At 36.1% G+C, this 14,834-nt stretch overlaps 1 protein-coding gene across 2 annotated transcripts in view; it reads right to left on the reverse strand.

Moving 5' to 3' along the window:
* LOC141449241 (basic helix-loop-helix ARNT-like protein 1) overlaps window positions 1–14,834 on the reverse strand; it is a 186,697-nt gene that overhangs the window by 50,145 nt on the left and 121,718 nt on the right. For both annotated transcript variants that reach the window (XM_074118470.1, XM_074118469.1), the window contains 2 exons: window positions 9,700–9,866; window positions 4,747–4,820 (listed from right to left, as the gene is read on the reverse strand). In XM_074118470.1, the coding sequence (XP_073974571.1) occupies window positions 4,747–4,820; window positions 9,700–9,866 (241 nt within the window). The remainder of the gene's footprint in view (window positions 1–4,746; window positions 4,821–9,699; window positions 9,867–14,834) is intronic.

The raw sequence follows: 14,834 nt of genomic DNA on the forward strand, positions 1-14,834 counted from the left end.
TCGTCAGCTAAACTTGCGTTAAATGTTATTTGGAGAGGAGCGATAATGCAGCCTCAAATACCTCTGAAAGCGAAACTCCAAGTATTTAATGCGGTGTCGCGTTCTATTCTTTGTTACGCAGCTCAAGTTTGGGGGTCAGAGGAGTTCCGTGAGGTGGAGAGAGTCCTGTGGTTTTTCATAAGAAAAATATTTGCTTTGCCAAATTTTACTCCATCATACATACTTCACTTAGAAACTGGCCTTGAGCCTATATTCTTTTATACCTTGGCATTAAATAGTCGGTATCTAGTAAAGGTGTTAAATATGGATCAATCGAGGTTTCCCAGGATAGTTGCTGAGGAGATCGTAAGAGTGGGTATATCATGGGCTAAAAGTTGGAACGTTTTGGCTGAGCGGGCTCAGGTTAATCTGAGGTTGGGCGTTCTGGAGCGTGAGGGACTCCCTTCACGCTTTCAGTCCATTATTGCTTGGTTGAGGAAGGGTTTTTTGCTGAACCAACTTGAAAGGGCGCAGGCTTCACATAGATATACGATTTACAAGTTGCTTGACCACGAGGTCAGGTGCGCAGATTTGACTGGTGGTGGCGGGATGGAAAACGGTATTACTGAGATAAGGTGGATATTAAAGCTGAGAGGAGAATTGCTGAACCTCAACCATAAACCTTACAACCTTGACAGAGAGGAGGAATGTTCTCTTTGTAATTATAGGGTAAAGGAGGACACCTTTCACTTTGTTGCAGAGTGCCCTATTCTTGCTCCCTACCGTTTATCTGTGTTTGGGGAAAGATTTCTTTCGTTCGGTTTCTTCCTCAATCTGCTGAACGGTCCTGATTGGTCTCACCTAATTAGATACGTGGTTGCAGCATGGCAATACAGGAGAATAATAAAAAATGAATTTAATTTTTAAATTTGTCTTATATACTATTTGTTAATTATAAACGCACTAGCCCTAGATTTAGTATTCAGTAGTTCTTCAACGAATACAATATAAATATTGTTCAATAATGAATTGTTTTATCTATTAGCAGTTTTGGATGTCTTTTGATTTGTATTTAATAACAAAATTGTAATTTATCTCTCTCTTTTCTTATATTTGTTTCTCTTTTTAATTTTCAGTTAATAGTCACTATTATTATTATTAAATTTGTAGTAAATAAATTTTGAAATTAATGGTAATATTTTGTTGAATTTATATTATATATATTATAAAAGGCACTGCCATAATTGTATCTAACCAAACCCCGGCAGACGGTTATCCTTGCCGTATTAAGTTTTCATATGTATTAATGAATGTATTTCTTTCTTTTTATGGTATTATGTGAAATAAACTTACTTATTATTATTATATTATTATTATTATCGTCTGTTCAGTTCTTTCCGTTTGAGTCTAGTAAGTGGATTCCAGGTTAGGCTTTTGTCCATTAAGAATCCTAGGTACTTAACACCATCTGTTGTGGGAAGAGGAGTGAGGTTTAGGTAAACGGGTGGAAGGATAGTTCGCCTTAAGGAGTATGCAAAGTAATTACATTTATTTTCGTTAATACCAATGTAAAGAAAGAATTTTCTATTTTGTTTCAGAGTTGTTTCAAAATAATACTTTCAGGAAACAAACATAAATAAAAGAAAGTAAAAATCTATGAAACCAAACTTAAAATTAAAAAAAAGATTATGGAAATGTTTTCTGTTTGAAGATGGACGTAAAAAAATTAATGAACACTTTCAAAATTTAATAAAAAAACAAAAGCAAAACTTGCAGCCTTGAAGTTCGCCCATTTTTCACTTCCAGTTCTCCCTAACCGTATTCCCAAAAAGCAACCTGTTGAACGTTCTCCTTCAGTTTGTTAGTCAACCGGCAGAATATCAAAAAACAGGAAATATTTATTTACTTTCTGTTTTGTTTTATTTTATTGCTTCTAATATGGTACCAATCATAATTATTCTAATTACTCTGGTGCAGATTCCCATTTGCGGATTTCAACCGAAATATCGTTTTCCAACTTCCCTGAATAGATTAAAAATAAAAAATTGGAGAAGGTTTTTACAAAATTGGTTTCTTCCAATCTGTAACCCTGATCAGAAGCCATTCATTTACAAGTTATACACTACACTTATGTATAAAGCAAGTATGTATGTAGTTCTACCATAGTTCGAAAATAAATCATGGCAGAAAATTAAAACTTAACATTACGCTTAGCAATCATCAGAGGATGGTAAAATAAGGTTTTGGCTCAAATTGGTTAGACTGAAAAACCACTTCACTAAATTCTATCTAAACACGCTGCCCTATTGTATAAAAGTCAGATCTGTAACTCTTATTTTAACATTTTTTTTTGACAAATGTAGTTACATTACATTCTCCCTAAGGTGAACTATTCTTCCACCCGTTTACGTGTTAAGTACCTAGGACTCTTCATGGACAAACGCCTAAACTGGAATCCACATACGAGGGGGTACCCAAAAAAAACCGGAATTATTTTTTAAAAGCTATTTATTTACAAATTTTTTACAGAACAACCTTATCCCCTTCAAAATACTCTCCATTACAACTAATACATTTGTCCCACCGGTGCTTCCACTGTTCGAAACATTTTTTGTAGTCATCTTTAGAAATGGCTGACAGCTCCTTCTTCGTTTTTTTCTTGACCTCTTCAATGTTGTCAAATCGGTGACCTTTCATGCCCTTTTTCATGCGTGGAAATAAGAAAAAGTCGCACGGAGCCAGGTCAGGCGAGTAAGGTGCGTGGGGCAGCGGAACCATGCCATTTTTAGCCAAAAACTGTGTAACAGAGATGGCTGTGTGTGCAGGTGGAAGAACCAGTCTCCTGTTTGCCACAAATCGGGTCTTTTTTGGCGAACACTATTGCGCAATCTTTTCAAAACTTCCAAATACAAGGTTTGATTGACGGTCTGACCTGGGGGGGACAAACTCTGAATGGACTACGCCTTTGGCATCAAAAAAGCAAATCAGCATTGTTTTGATGTTTGACTTGACTTGACGACATTTTTTTTGGTCGGGGTGAAGATGACGTCTTCCATTGGCTCGACTGTTGCTTTGTTTCTGGGTCATAACCATAGCACCATGACTCATCACCCAGTAATGACCTTTGACAGAAAGTCTGGATCAGTTTCAAGCTGTTGTTTCAAAGCACGACATGTTTCAACTCGATGTTCTTTTTGATTGTCAGTCAGAACTCGAGGAACAAACTTGGCAGCAACCCTTTTCATCCCCAAATCTTCCGTTAAAATTCGCTGAACCGAGCTCCAAGATAACCCACTACTCTCTTACAGTTGATCAATTGTCTGTCGACGGTCTGTGAACACCAGCTCTCGAATTTTTTCAACATTTTCGTCGATTCGGGCAGTTGATGGACGTCCAGAACAAGGTTTGTCATCAATCGACATGTCGCCATTTTTAAACCGAGTAAACCACTCGTATACTTGAGTTTTTCCCATAGCGTCATCTTTGTAAGCTGTTTTCAACATTAAAACACTTTCAGCAGCATTTTTGCCGAGTAGAAAACAAAATTTCAGAGCTGCACGTTGTTCACTTAAACTTGCCATCATAAAAAACGAAAAAAGAACAAAACAGCGCTGGTAAAAACAATCACTGCAGATGAACAGAACAAGCCAGGCAGACAACACAGGCAGGACTGAACTGGCAAGGAATTGCGCTATACACGTCTAGCGGCAGAAATGCGTACTACATAAGCTCCATGCGCGGCAACGCAATTCCGGTTATTTTTGGGTACCCCCTCGTACTAGACTCAAATGGAAAGAACTGAACAGACGATTCAAACTTCTCTCTAGACTTCTCGACAAGCGATCTAAACTCTCACAACAGAATAAATGACTTATCTACACTATGTTACTGAAACCTGCCTGGACTTACGGAATGAAACTTTGGGACTCAGCCAAAGCTTCCAATATCTACAGAATCCAATCCTTCCAGTCAAAAACTCTCCGTAGAATCACTAAATGCTTCTTACAATGTCTCTAACTCTACCTTGCACCGAGATTTCCTTGTTCTCTATGTTTCAGAAGCTGTAAGATCCCGTTATATTAAATTCCACACATCAATCACCTCACATCCCAATCCTCTAGTAGCTCAACTTACTACTCTACCAGGAAATCCTCCCAGGCGTTTGAAGCGCAGGAGCCACGCGATCTTCTTAATGAAGTAAGTGCCAGTGTACAATCTGTACCACTTTGGGAGTTTCACAAATGGGTGAATTCTCCCCTCATGCTATTCATTTATTCTATTATCACGTTCCATTGATATTTACTGCTATGAACAGTGCAAAATTGGTAAGAATTAAACAAAACTCGAATGTTCAGAGTTCAAGAAGATTTGAGAGTAGCTGTAAGAAAAGATTCGAGTTTTTGCATTTTAATTTGGCAATTTTGTTTTACTTCCTGTGCTGCACTTAGAAGCAGAGACTCATACTTCTTACTAAAACTTAATACAAACTATTTTACTTAAAAGTTTCTTTTATGCACTCAAACTTTCAAGAATAAATTTTTACTCATCATTTAAATATTTAAAAAAATTATATTATATAATCTCATAAAATAAAAATCATCACCTTGAAGCATAATATAAATATGTATGTAAGTTCGAACAATGATGTAACTTCCTCTTACATTAACGTAAACATAAACGATATTACGCTGTTAAAAAAAATCAGCATCATTCAACGATTATCAAGAAATGATTCCCAGTAATGATTAGAAATTGAAAATGACTTACATCGAGCACGCAATGGCACCAATTAATTGGTACAGACAGCTTCTTTATGGTGACTTCCTTTGTAGACTTAGCAACTGCAACATTAGAAAAGGGGTCAATTAAAAAAAAGAAACTAAGCATTATAAAAAAAAAAATCATCAATGATTTGGAAAAAGTGTATAAATTTAAACCATCAGCCAACAACGCGTTTTGGCGCTACGTTGTTCACAAAAAAAAAAAAAAAGGTAAGAACAAGAACAATTTCTGAAAATGCTGTGTTTGCTCATTTTTGGCAACTTTTTCCTCGAAATCTATTAGATCTATGTTGCTGCAAAAATTTACTCTATAAACAAGGATTTGCCCTATATTTTAAAGGATATTTGGGAATTTTATCTTTTATAGAAAAAAAGAAAAAAATTGTCAAAGTAGGCTGTTTTTCAAGTTACGCTTTTTCGTGCACTTTTTGACTATCAACCCTTACACAACTAACAGGTTGTAACTAAAAAAGGAAGTTCTTAACTTCTTGATAAAAGTAAATAACAGAAGAACAGTAGTAATATATATGTTACCGAGAAAGGCATTGGAGAATGTCTAAGATTTACTCGGTGAATGTTGAGATTCACATAGTCGCTTGAAGAAAGGCCGAATATTTGGTTTAAGTTGTTGCAATAAATAAGACTGTACAACGTCTATCACATAATTAAGTTTATTGTTGGTATTTTAGTACTTTTAGTTTTACATTCAACAGTTTTAAGTTGAATTTAAGTACATGCGCTATTCTGACCTCCTATTTTGACATCTATCACAAAACAGTAATTAAGAATGATTTCAAAACTTAACAAAAATATGTTTTTTACCAATAATAAACATAATTATGTAATTGACCTTATATAATTCTATTTATTGCAACAACTTGAACCAAATATTTCGGTCTTACATCAAGTGAAATCTCAACATTGACCAAGTGAATCTTGGCATTCTCCAATTTCGGTATTTCTCGGTAACATATTGTAACGAAGTTGACCTGAGGAGAGAAGAAAGGCCTAGATTGTTCTGGTAGTTGAGCGACCGTAGCCTGTAACGGTCCACCGCTGTGTAAAAGCCAGCTAAGGGAGCGGCCCCAGTTGGGGTGGTGGTAGTATGTGTTTTCCCCAGCCAGTGAGTGGCAGGTGGGAGTGAGACAGTTGGAGTTAAGAGTGAGACCGATCGAGTTGGAGTGGGGCAGTCGCAGTTAAAGGGAGGCAGACACAGCTGGAGTCAGTTAGTTTTTGGAGAGACACTTTGGAAGCAACAGTTTGAGAGAGTCAGTGTTGCTGCCAGTTGGGCGGTTAGTCATTTAGTGAGTAGAGCTTTGTTAGTGCAGCTGAGCCTAGTGCAATTCAGTGCAGTGCGGACCAGTAGTCAGTCGTGGAACAGTTTTGTGGAGTATTTACGTAGTGAGTAGAGCTTTGTTAGTGCAGCTGAGACTAGTGCAATTCAGTGCAGTGCGGACCAGTAGTCAGTCGTGGAACAGTTTTGTGGAGTATTTACGTAGTGAGTAGAGCTTTGTTAGTGCAGCTGAGACTAGTGCAATTCAGTGCAGTGCGGACCAGTAGTCAGTCGTGGAACAGTTTTGTGGAGTATTTACGTAGTGAGTAGAGCTTTGTTAGTGCAGCTGAGACTAGTGCAATTCAGTGCAGTGCGGACCAGTAGTCAGTCGTGGAACAGTTTTGTGGAGTATTTACGTAGTGAGTAGAGCTTTGTTAGTGCAGCTGATACTAGTGCAATTCAGTGCAGTGCGGACCAGTAGTCAGTCGTGGAACAGTTTTGTGGCGTTACGTAGCGAGTAAGTAACAGTAAACTGTTGTGACTGTTGTAAATAGTAACTGTAATGAATAGCGTTAGTTGCTAGTAAATGTTAATGTGAGTAAAGGTAATGTGTGAATAAATCAGGTTATTACTTACAAATTTAGCGAGTTTTATTATTTATCAAACCCACATATTATCTAATAACTAGTGGCAGGCACTAGTTGTAAGTAATGTTTTTAGTAAAAGGACAAAAACTTTACAATAAATTATGTACGTACATAGAATGTACCTAGTTTTTTGACTTATGAAATATAGTTTAATTTTTTTAAATACATATCATAAAGAACTTGAATCATATTTGAGAAAATACTTTAAAATTAATAACTGCAGTAATCAAAGATAATATTTTTCTGCTGCTTCATATTGGTGCTGCGAAAAGGAAGTAATGAAACTGCATATACGCAGTTATGTCCTTGTATACGCAATACTTTGTTCTTTGCCAACTACAATAAAATAAACGCTCGCTTTAGTCTGCACGCAATAGAGAGAGGCTTGTATTCTTCTTGAATTCTTGTTCAACATATTATTGTAGACAAAACATTTTAAATTTAGAAACCTTAACTTCCAGTTCCTTCTTCAATGCTTTCTATCTTCTACTTTACTTACAATTTTTGCAAACTATAATTTATCCTTTTAAGATTGATATTTTAACATACTTGTTGGAACTACTGGAACTTATTTAATAACTAGTATGTTGTAAATATGAAATCTATTCTTACATTTTTTTACTTGGAGACGTGCTATACAGCGTCAGTTATTTGGCAAAGAATTTAGAAAAATTAGCGATAGTTTCGAATCTGTGAGTCTAAATCGGTTTTAGTAGTGGATTGTGTAACCGTATTTGGCTGGTCATTATCGCTTATTAATGTTGTCGAGCTAGAAAATAGTAGCGATTCTTTAGTTTATATTTTGCATGCGACCACGTCAGTCGTTTGTCTATTAGAGTTCTAGTCGCTTGTCGGCGGAAGGAAGTGCGGCAAACATGAGGAGAAGTAGTAGTCAGTGAATGAAAGTTATAATACTCGGGCATTTATTAATATTCACTTTAAATTTTTGTTTCAAAAAATTAAGTAGATGCGTGTTGGCTGTACGGCATCAGAATAAGGAAGGATAATAGCTATGTCGTCCGCGTATTGAAGACTGAAGTATTGGGATCTGATAGAAGATCTGAAGTGCATATAATGAAGAGGATAGATCCAAGGAATATTGCTTTGAGAAACCCTAACCTCCATCGAGATAAAGGAAGAGTAAAACCGAAGTATACGGTAAAAGGATAAGGATATGACAATCTGGTAGTAAATATGAGAAAGAATTTAATCTGATCTTCCACAATTAATTTGGATGCCAGACCCGATCAAATGCTTGTAAAATGTCAAGCAAGGCACCCCTGAGCAATACCTGTTTCCGCTAAAAAGAGTAAATAACTAGAACTGCAAGACGATGAATACTGAAAAAAGGCGAAATCAAAAACAATTTAAGAAAAAGTTTGTCCAATAATTACTTCTTTCATCGGTCCAAAGCCTGTCCTGGGGATCACTAGGGGTTCGGTTCGTGCGGCTCTCAGAGATTGGATCTGGAGGGAGCACGAAAAGAACTGGGTTATGTGTCCTGGGGTTAAACACAGCAAGACTATGATGCCTTGGCTGTGTTAGCAAATAGCCAAAGAGACCCTGTACTTGGGTAGAAATCAGATTACTCTGATTACAGGTCTATTCACGGGGCACAGTAGGTTCAGGAATCATCTGCACAAGGTGGGGCTTATCAGCTCGGAACCGTTGTGCTGATTATGTCAGGAAGAGAAGGAAACGGTCTCTCACTTGCTGTTCGATTGCGTTGCAATCGAGCGTTTGCGCTATGAAACCTTTGGAACGCTGAGGCCGAAGGAGATAGTAGCGCAAAAAGAACTAGTAGGGAAAGTCCTCAACCTCTTTAGGAGGGGAGGGTTTGCTTAAGAACTAAGAAGGGGCTGGCACAATAAGTCTTTTGTGGCTGCGGTGCCGTGGGGCTAGGTCCCGTCCCATCTATTATCTAATCTAATCTAATCTTGTCCAATAATTTGCCCATTAATGGTATAAGACCAAAGAGGTTAGTAATAAAATGAGTTTTGGGATCAACTTTACTGCGATGAATTTTCATAGAATGGAGAATTGTTGAACTAATTTAAAAACTTTAAATACATACATTATGATAAAATCAACATTAAATCGGATTAAAATGAAAACAGTGATTAATGAGATCTACAATGTGCAATGTAGCAAACATTTCCGCAATTTGGCATTAGCATTAACAATTTTATGAATGCAACATCCATTAGAACATTCTATTGTATCGCAACCATTATCCAATTAAGTAACTAATGAAAAGTTAATTTACATTTAAGAATTACATATCATCTGTAATATATAATATGATTTTCATGTCTTAAAGCAAGAAAAATAACTGGAGTGGCTCGATAAGCAGCAAAAGGTCGATAACCAAAAAATGTCTACCCACCCAATCAATAAATTCACTAAAATATTCCTATAAAACCCAAAATGATCTAAATATCAAAATAAATAAGTTTGAATAAAGAGCCGTAAGAGTTTCGAGAATTATTTTTTGGTTTACTGCTATTCCTGAGGAGTTTAGACATCTTCTATCAAACTTCGGGATACCATTCAGAATTCTATTGTCATTGGGATGGTTTTTCAGCATATTGCGAACAACAGTAAAATCACTAGTTAGCAGTAGTTCATTTTTCCCTACCAATCATCATGATTAGTTTTTCAACTATGAACTTAACATAGGAAAAATGATTTTGGGACATGTTCTTATTCTTGTCGAGTGAAGTTATCCTTTGCCTAAATAAAACCGAGAATTACAGGCTCATAAAGAATGTATTCTCGCTTAGTGAATCTATATTATTATCAAAGATATATTTGACTACTAACATTTTTTTGCAGCGCACAATATTTACCATAATTTGTTAGTTTTATGGTGACTTTTGCTTCAAATCAACTTTGTCACTTTTTTTCTCGTACATTCAGTATGAATAAATAGATAAATATAACCACTACACAAAAACCTCCTTGGCACGCCAAATGTCTATAATTCAGTAAAACATAGGAAATAGTATTGTATGTTTACCATGATGCATCCTCAGGTAACTAGCGCTGAGCCTCAGGATGCTGGTCTTGTCTAGTTTCTTCGCTGAACTGGCCACCATTGGCACCAATACGGCCAACTCACTAATAAACTGGTTCAGTTTGTCTCGACGCTGTTTCTCGGCTTGGTTTCTCATCTGCCGACTGGAACTGTAAAACAAAAAACAAAAAAGAACTATTTTTAGTAAAAAATGTTGTTATAAAACAAACTCCAAGGTATTAATGAAATTACAACTAATCTCATTTAGAGGTCAAACATAAGTGAACATTCTGGTGAATAAAACGTTCGGAAGAGAACATATATTTTTCAAATACTGATAGACCAATCTTCTGTTTTATATTTTAAATATTTTACAAAGTACGCTACCTTGGACTGCACCTAGACAAATGGTTGACATGGAATCTCTATACTAGACAAGAAATTAACCAACGCAACAAACTTCTCACCAGACTACTTGACAAACGATCTAAACTCAACCTACATAACAAAAAACTCTTTATCTACTGTTACTGCGACCTATTTGGTCATGCGGTATCGATGTATGGAGATCGACTAAGCGTTCCAACTCACTACGCCTCCAGGCATTACAGTTAAAAAATACTTCGAAAACTTCTTAACGCTCCGTTCTATGTATCTAGCTAGCTTCACTATCCATAATGACCTCAAAATTCCTTTCATTACAGATCTGGCTAACACTCGTTTTCTCAAATTTCATTTCTCTACAGCAGTTCATCCTAACCCTCTCATAGAACACCTATCTTCCTCCACATTACCAGGTAATCCTCTAAGGAGATTGAAGAGAAGATGGTCGTGCAATGCAATGAAGCACGTTACTGGAGTGACACCACTGGGTGCCTTCTCTACTCGTGATTTTCACCGTATTTTTTTATCAGGTACCGCATTCGCTTGTTGCAACAATCGTTGCAGTAGTAAATCCCAATAAAAGACTTTAAAAAAAAAATATTTTAATTCATATTTAACAATCCAAAAAAACAGTTTTAACATTTAAAATTTCTTTTTGGTAATAATGAAATGGTTTCTGAAATAAGTTATTTATTATTAAACGTTCAAATTTGTTTTGTCGTTTAATGGTGTTAACCTTTATTATTTGGAAAATTTATTATAAATATTATAAATATAAATTGTAAGAAATGGTATAAGCATGTTCTGGAATTTTTTGTGGATCGTATGGATAAATTCCGCATGCAGAAAATCCCACGCTGCCATTTCCAACAGTGACTGCCCTATTTCACGCGGCGCTCAGCAAAGACCCAAATTGAAGTCTAGTGATTCTGCGTCGGGGTTGTTAAGGGCCTGCTGCCAAAAAGTTTTGTCTTCGATTTCTATTCCCTATAACATGATATTAGTTAGTTTTCCTTTTTATTTAATAGTTTTTAATGCTGGGTCAATATGACCCGAGGTGACGACTTATGGCACTTCATATAAGGTGACGGCTCAGGGGTTAATAATATTAATGTATTATACAAAAACTATATTTCGTTTGTCAGTAATTGTTTTATATTGATTTTATATTATAAAATATATCATTATAATGTAATTATGAAAGAGAATCAATATGAAATTGAAACAGTTCAATAGGTGGCATCTTACCCCAAGCACTGGAGGAAGACGCCACATAGGTTTGTTTTTGTACTAAGGCTTCAGTCATGTTGTTTCAAGCTAACACGTACTCATCAAGATGTACACGACACAAATATCACGGAATTATTACGTTTAATCTAGTCAATCCGTCACCAAACCTTAAGTATCGACAACGAAATATTATAACATGGGTACTCACCAAGTTCAAAGAGTTGAATTTTCAGATTAACGACGATTAAACTAGATATAAATAGAAATACTCACTAGCACGGTATTCACAGTTGTTTACTACACACTTTAACGTGGGAATTGCTGTCATCCAGTTGTAGATATGCAAAATATGACGATACTTGCATCTTCCCCTCACTTACCTTAAAAAAAACCTATGACTGTACCACGTGCTTTGACACTTAAATTTAGATACATACTCGTATTTCCAAAATTGGAGTTAATCGATTTGTACAGAGTAAAGCTCAAGTAAACAATAGGGGTTACATTATTTAATGAAAAAATCTATAGTTTAACGTGACTTTAAAGTTAAGGTTACCAATTATTTGACCGATAAGTACTTAGGTTTTAATATACTTACCCTGATAGGTATATTAAAACGAGTAAATAATACAGTATAGTGGTGATAAAGTACTTTTATATAATAAATAGTAAAATAAACAATCGGGTCGCAGTACGACTTCAAAGAAATGAGTTGGGTCGCGCAGCAAAAAGGCTCTAGTACCTTTAAACTATACTATTGTGGAAAATGTCAGAAAATGGAAGAATTATTGCTAACTTGATGGACAAATTATTGTTTCAAATGTTTGGTGTTTGCAACTACTCGTATTGTTGATGTTATTTGACGCATTATCTTCAATTAGATGGTTTTCACTCACTGCGACGTTTCAAAAAACATTATTGCTAATTTTTTTCATTGCATCTTATATTTTATTAACTTGGACTCACACATTAGGCTCCAACTTGGACAATGCAATGCAATAAAGCAAACCCAGCATGATTGTAGGTAATTAATTAATTCGCGATATTACAATAAATCGGATCGGAACAATTTTTCATGTCATTAACGCCATAATTAATTATAAAAAAGTGAAAAAATTCAATGTTACTTATTAAAAGAGTTTTTGTTTATTTATGCTTAGTACGTAACAATTATATCTGAAGGAGAGAACAATAACATTTTAAACTGTTATTTTGCAGGTTATGAGAAATGTAAATTGATCCAATTAAAATAAGGAAAAAATAAAATAAAAATCTAATTTCGCTTGAGTTGGAAAGCTCAGAAGAGAGTATAAAAGGAGAATTTGCATAAAGAGAAGTGAGCAACTGGAATTGAGTAATGAGCAGCCCATGTGCGGTTACGCTAGGTAGCCACTTTGGAAGCGTGCTCGTTACTCTGCCTGTTTATTGGCAGTCTCAATTATTAGAATTCCTGTTTTGTTTACCATTCACTAGTATCCTAGCAACGCAGACTGAACGTGCTCCAACCAATCATTACTATTGTACAGTTGAACCATCTCCAATACTTTTGTGACACATGGCTGTCATTATTAATGGCTGCCTTACTCTCAAATACTCGTAGGTACCAGAAATTATAAAACTAAAAGTATCTATTAATAAAGTAATTATGAAGGCCATTTTTTAATTAATTGTGATTTAGGATGATGGACTCCTAACTTTCCTGATAGGAAACCCTATCTTTCATTTAACTCTTACATTTAATCTTCATACTGGTTACATTTAAATCTGCACAGACTCCTGATAATACCTTTAGAAATCTGTCAAAAACAAGGATTTATAAAAAGTCTCCTCTCCGAATTGCACAAACATTCTCAGTCAGTGGTATTCCTTGAGTAAATTTACTATAAATTCTGTGAAGCGACTCGATCATAAGTTTGTTAACATCGTTTTGCCGAATTATCTTCACTTATAAGAGCAGCACACGGTCAGAACACCATATCCGGTAATCAGCGCCTCTAAGTTTCTTTAGATCATTCTAACTCCATTTAATCTGCTCAAGAAGTTACTTAGGCTTAATTTTCTGTTTAAACCTCATTGACTAGACAAAAAAAAGTAATGATGACGCCATCTCATGTCCATCTATTTGATTGTGGCAGCCCAATAACAATGTAGCAAGGGCACTGAGAAACCTGAATGCAAATTTAACTATAAAATTACCTCCGATCTTTCACATTTTAAGGATAAGCTCGAAAATGACTCCTACGATTTTCATAAAACGGGTTATGTTTACTGTACACTGTGCAAGCCTATAACAGGTAAATGCATTTAAGGGCATTTATATGTAGTATGCGGTAGGCTTCCCTCTAAAATGACGTTCCTGTATGAGAGTATAAGTAAAGTAATGCCTATTTTTTCAGGCGGGCTTTACTTCCAACTACGTCACGGACGGAGGCGGACAGCTAACATACTTTACGAAAAAGTTCTCATATTAAGAAGCTAAATAAAATTCAAGGCCTAGTCTGGGAATCGATCCCAGTGCCATACTTATTAGCTTTGCAGTTCTCGCCTCTAACCGCTCGGCTACCATGACGCCAAATAATTTTAATTTTGATAATGTGACCGAGCGCCGTTAAGGGCGATCAGGGCAAGGGGAATTTCGCTCGCTCAGCAGGGGGGTACAAATAACTCGTCAGGCTATGAATACACTGATTTATTGTTGGTCCCAATACACCAATTAGAAAATCGCATACAAAGAGTTGAGCTCATTAATACAAAACCAAACTAATACTTCCAAAAACATAATTAACAATAGAAATATAAACGAAACTGAAGAAACTATAAGATAACATAAAAGTAAGATTAAATAGGCAAATTACAAATTAAATCAACAAAGTTGGGCCCTTATTCTCAAACATTCTATTATTATTACTGTTGTTATTATTATTATTATTATTACTATTATTATTATTATTAATACTATCGGTTATCTTTTGTTAATCTACACTCTAGCAAATGTACTTCTCCCTCACTACGGCAACAGTTAGCCTCGGCCGGAAGCAATGCGTAAAAATTTATGTTCAATACTCACAGCAAAACAATCCCATCAAACGCATAACACTTGTTTCCTCTCACACACTCTAACTAACTCTGCCGCTGTCTATACATTATACACCACGCGCTCGCTATTCTCTCTCTCTCTCTCACACGGTACATTGCTCTCGGCCGCTACCAGCCGTGCCGTCAGCAGTTTAACTTAACAATTGCATTTTTTCCTACTAATTATTCAATTATTATTTACAAATTAAATGCTCTCCCTTTACACTTACCCCCCCGTTAAAGTGGGTTCTACCGCCTTGCGGAGGACCCACCACTCGCTTGTCACTTCCCAACTCTCCACCGGGCTCTCCGGAGCTTCGCGTCTTCACGCTCGGCGGACGATAGGGAACAAGTGGTGCCCCTGCATTCGCTGGTTGGTTGTCTCCAGGATCTCTCTGTGTCGGTGGGTGCTCTCATGCCACGGCGGTGCAATTCAGCTTGACTGGCTC

The sequence above is a fragment of the Rhodnius prolixus genome, unplaced genomic scaffold, assembly GCF_049639745.1.
Source record: "Rhodnius prolixus isolate KJV_2025 unplaced genomic scaffold, Rpr scaffold_2, whole genome shotgun sequence".
In the NCBI taxonomy this organism is placed as follows: domain Eukaryota; kingdom Metazoa; phylum Arthropoda; class Insecta; order Hemiptera; family Reduviidae; genus Rhodnius; species Rhodnius prolixus.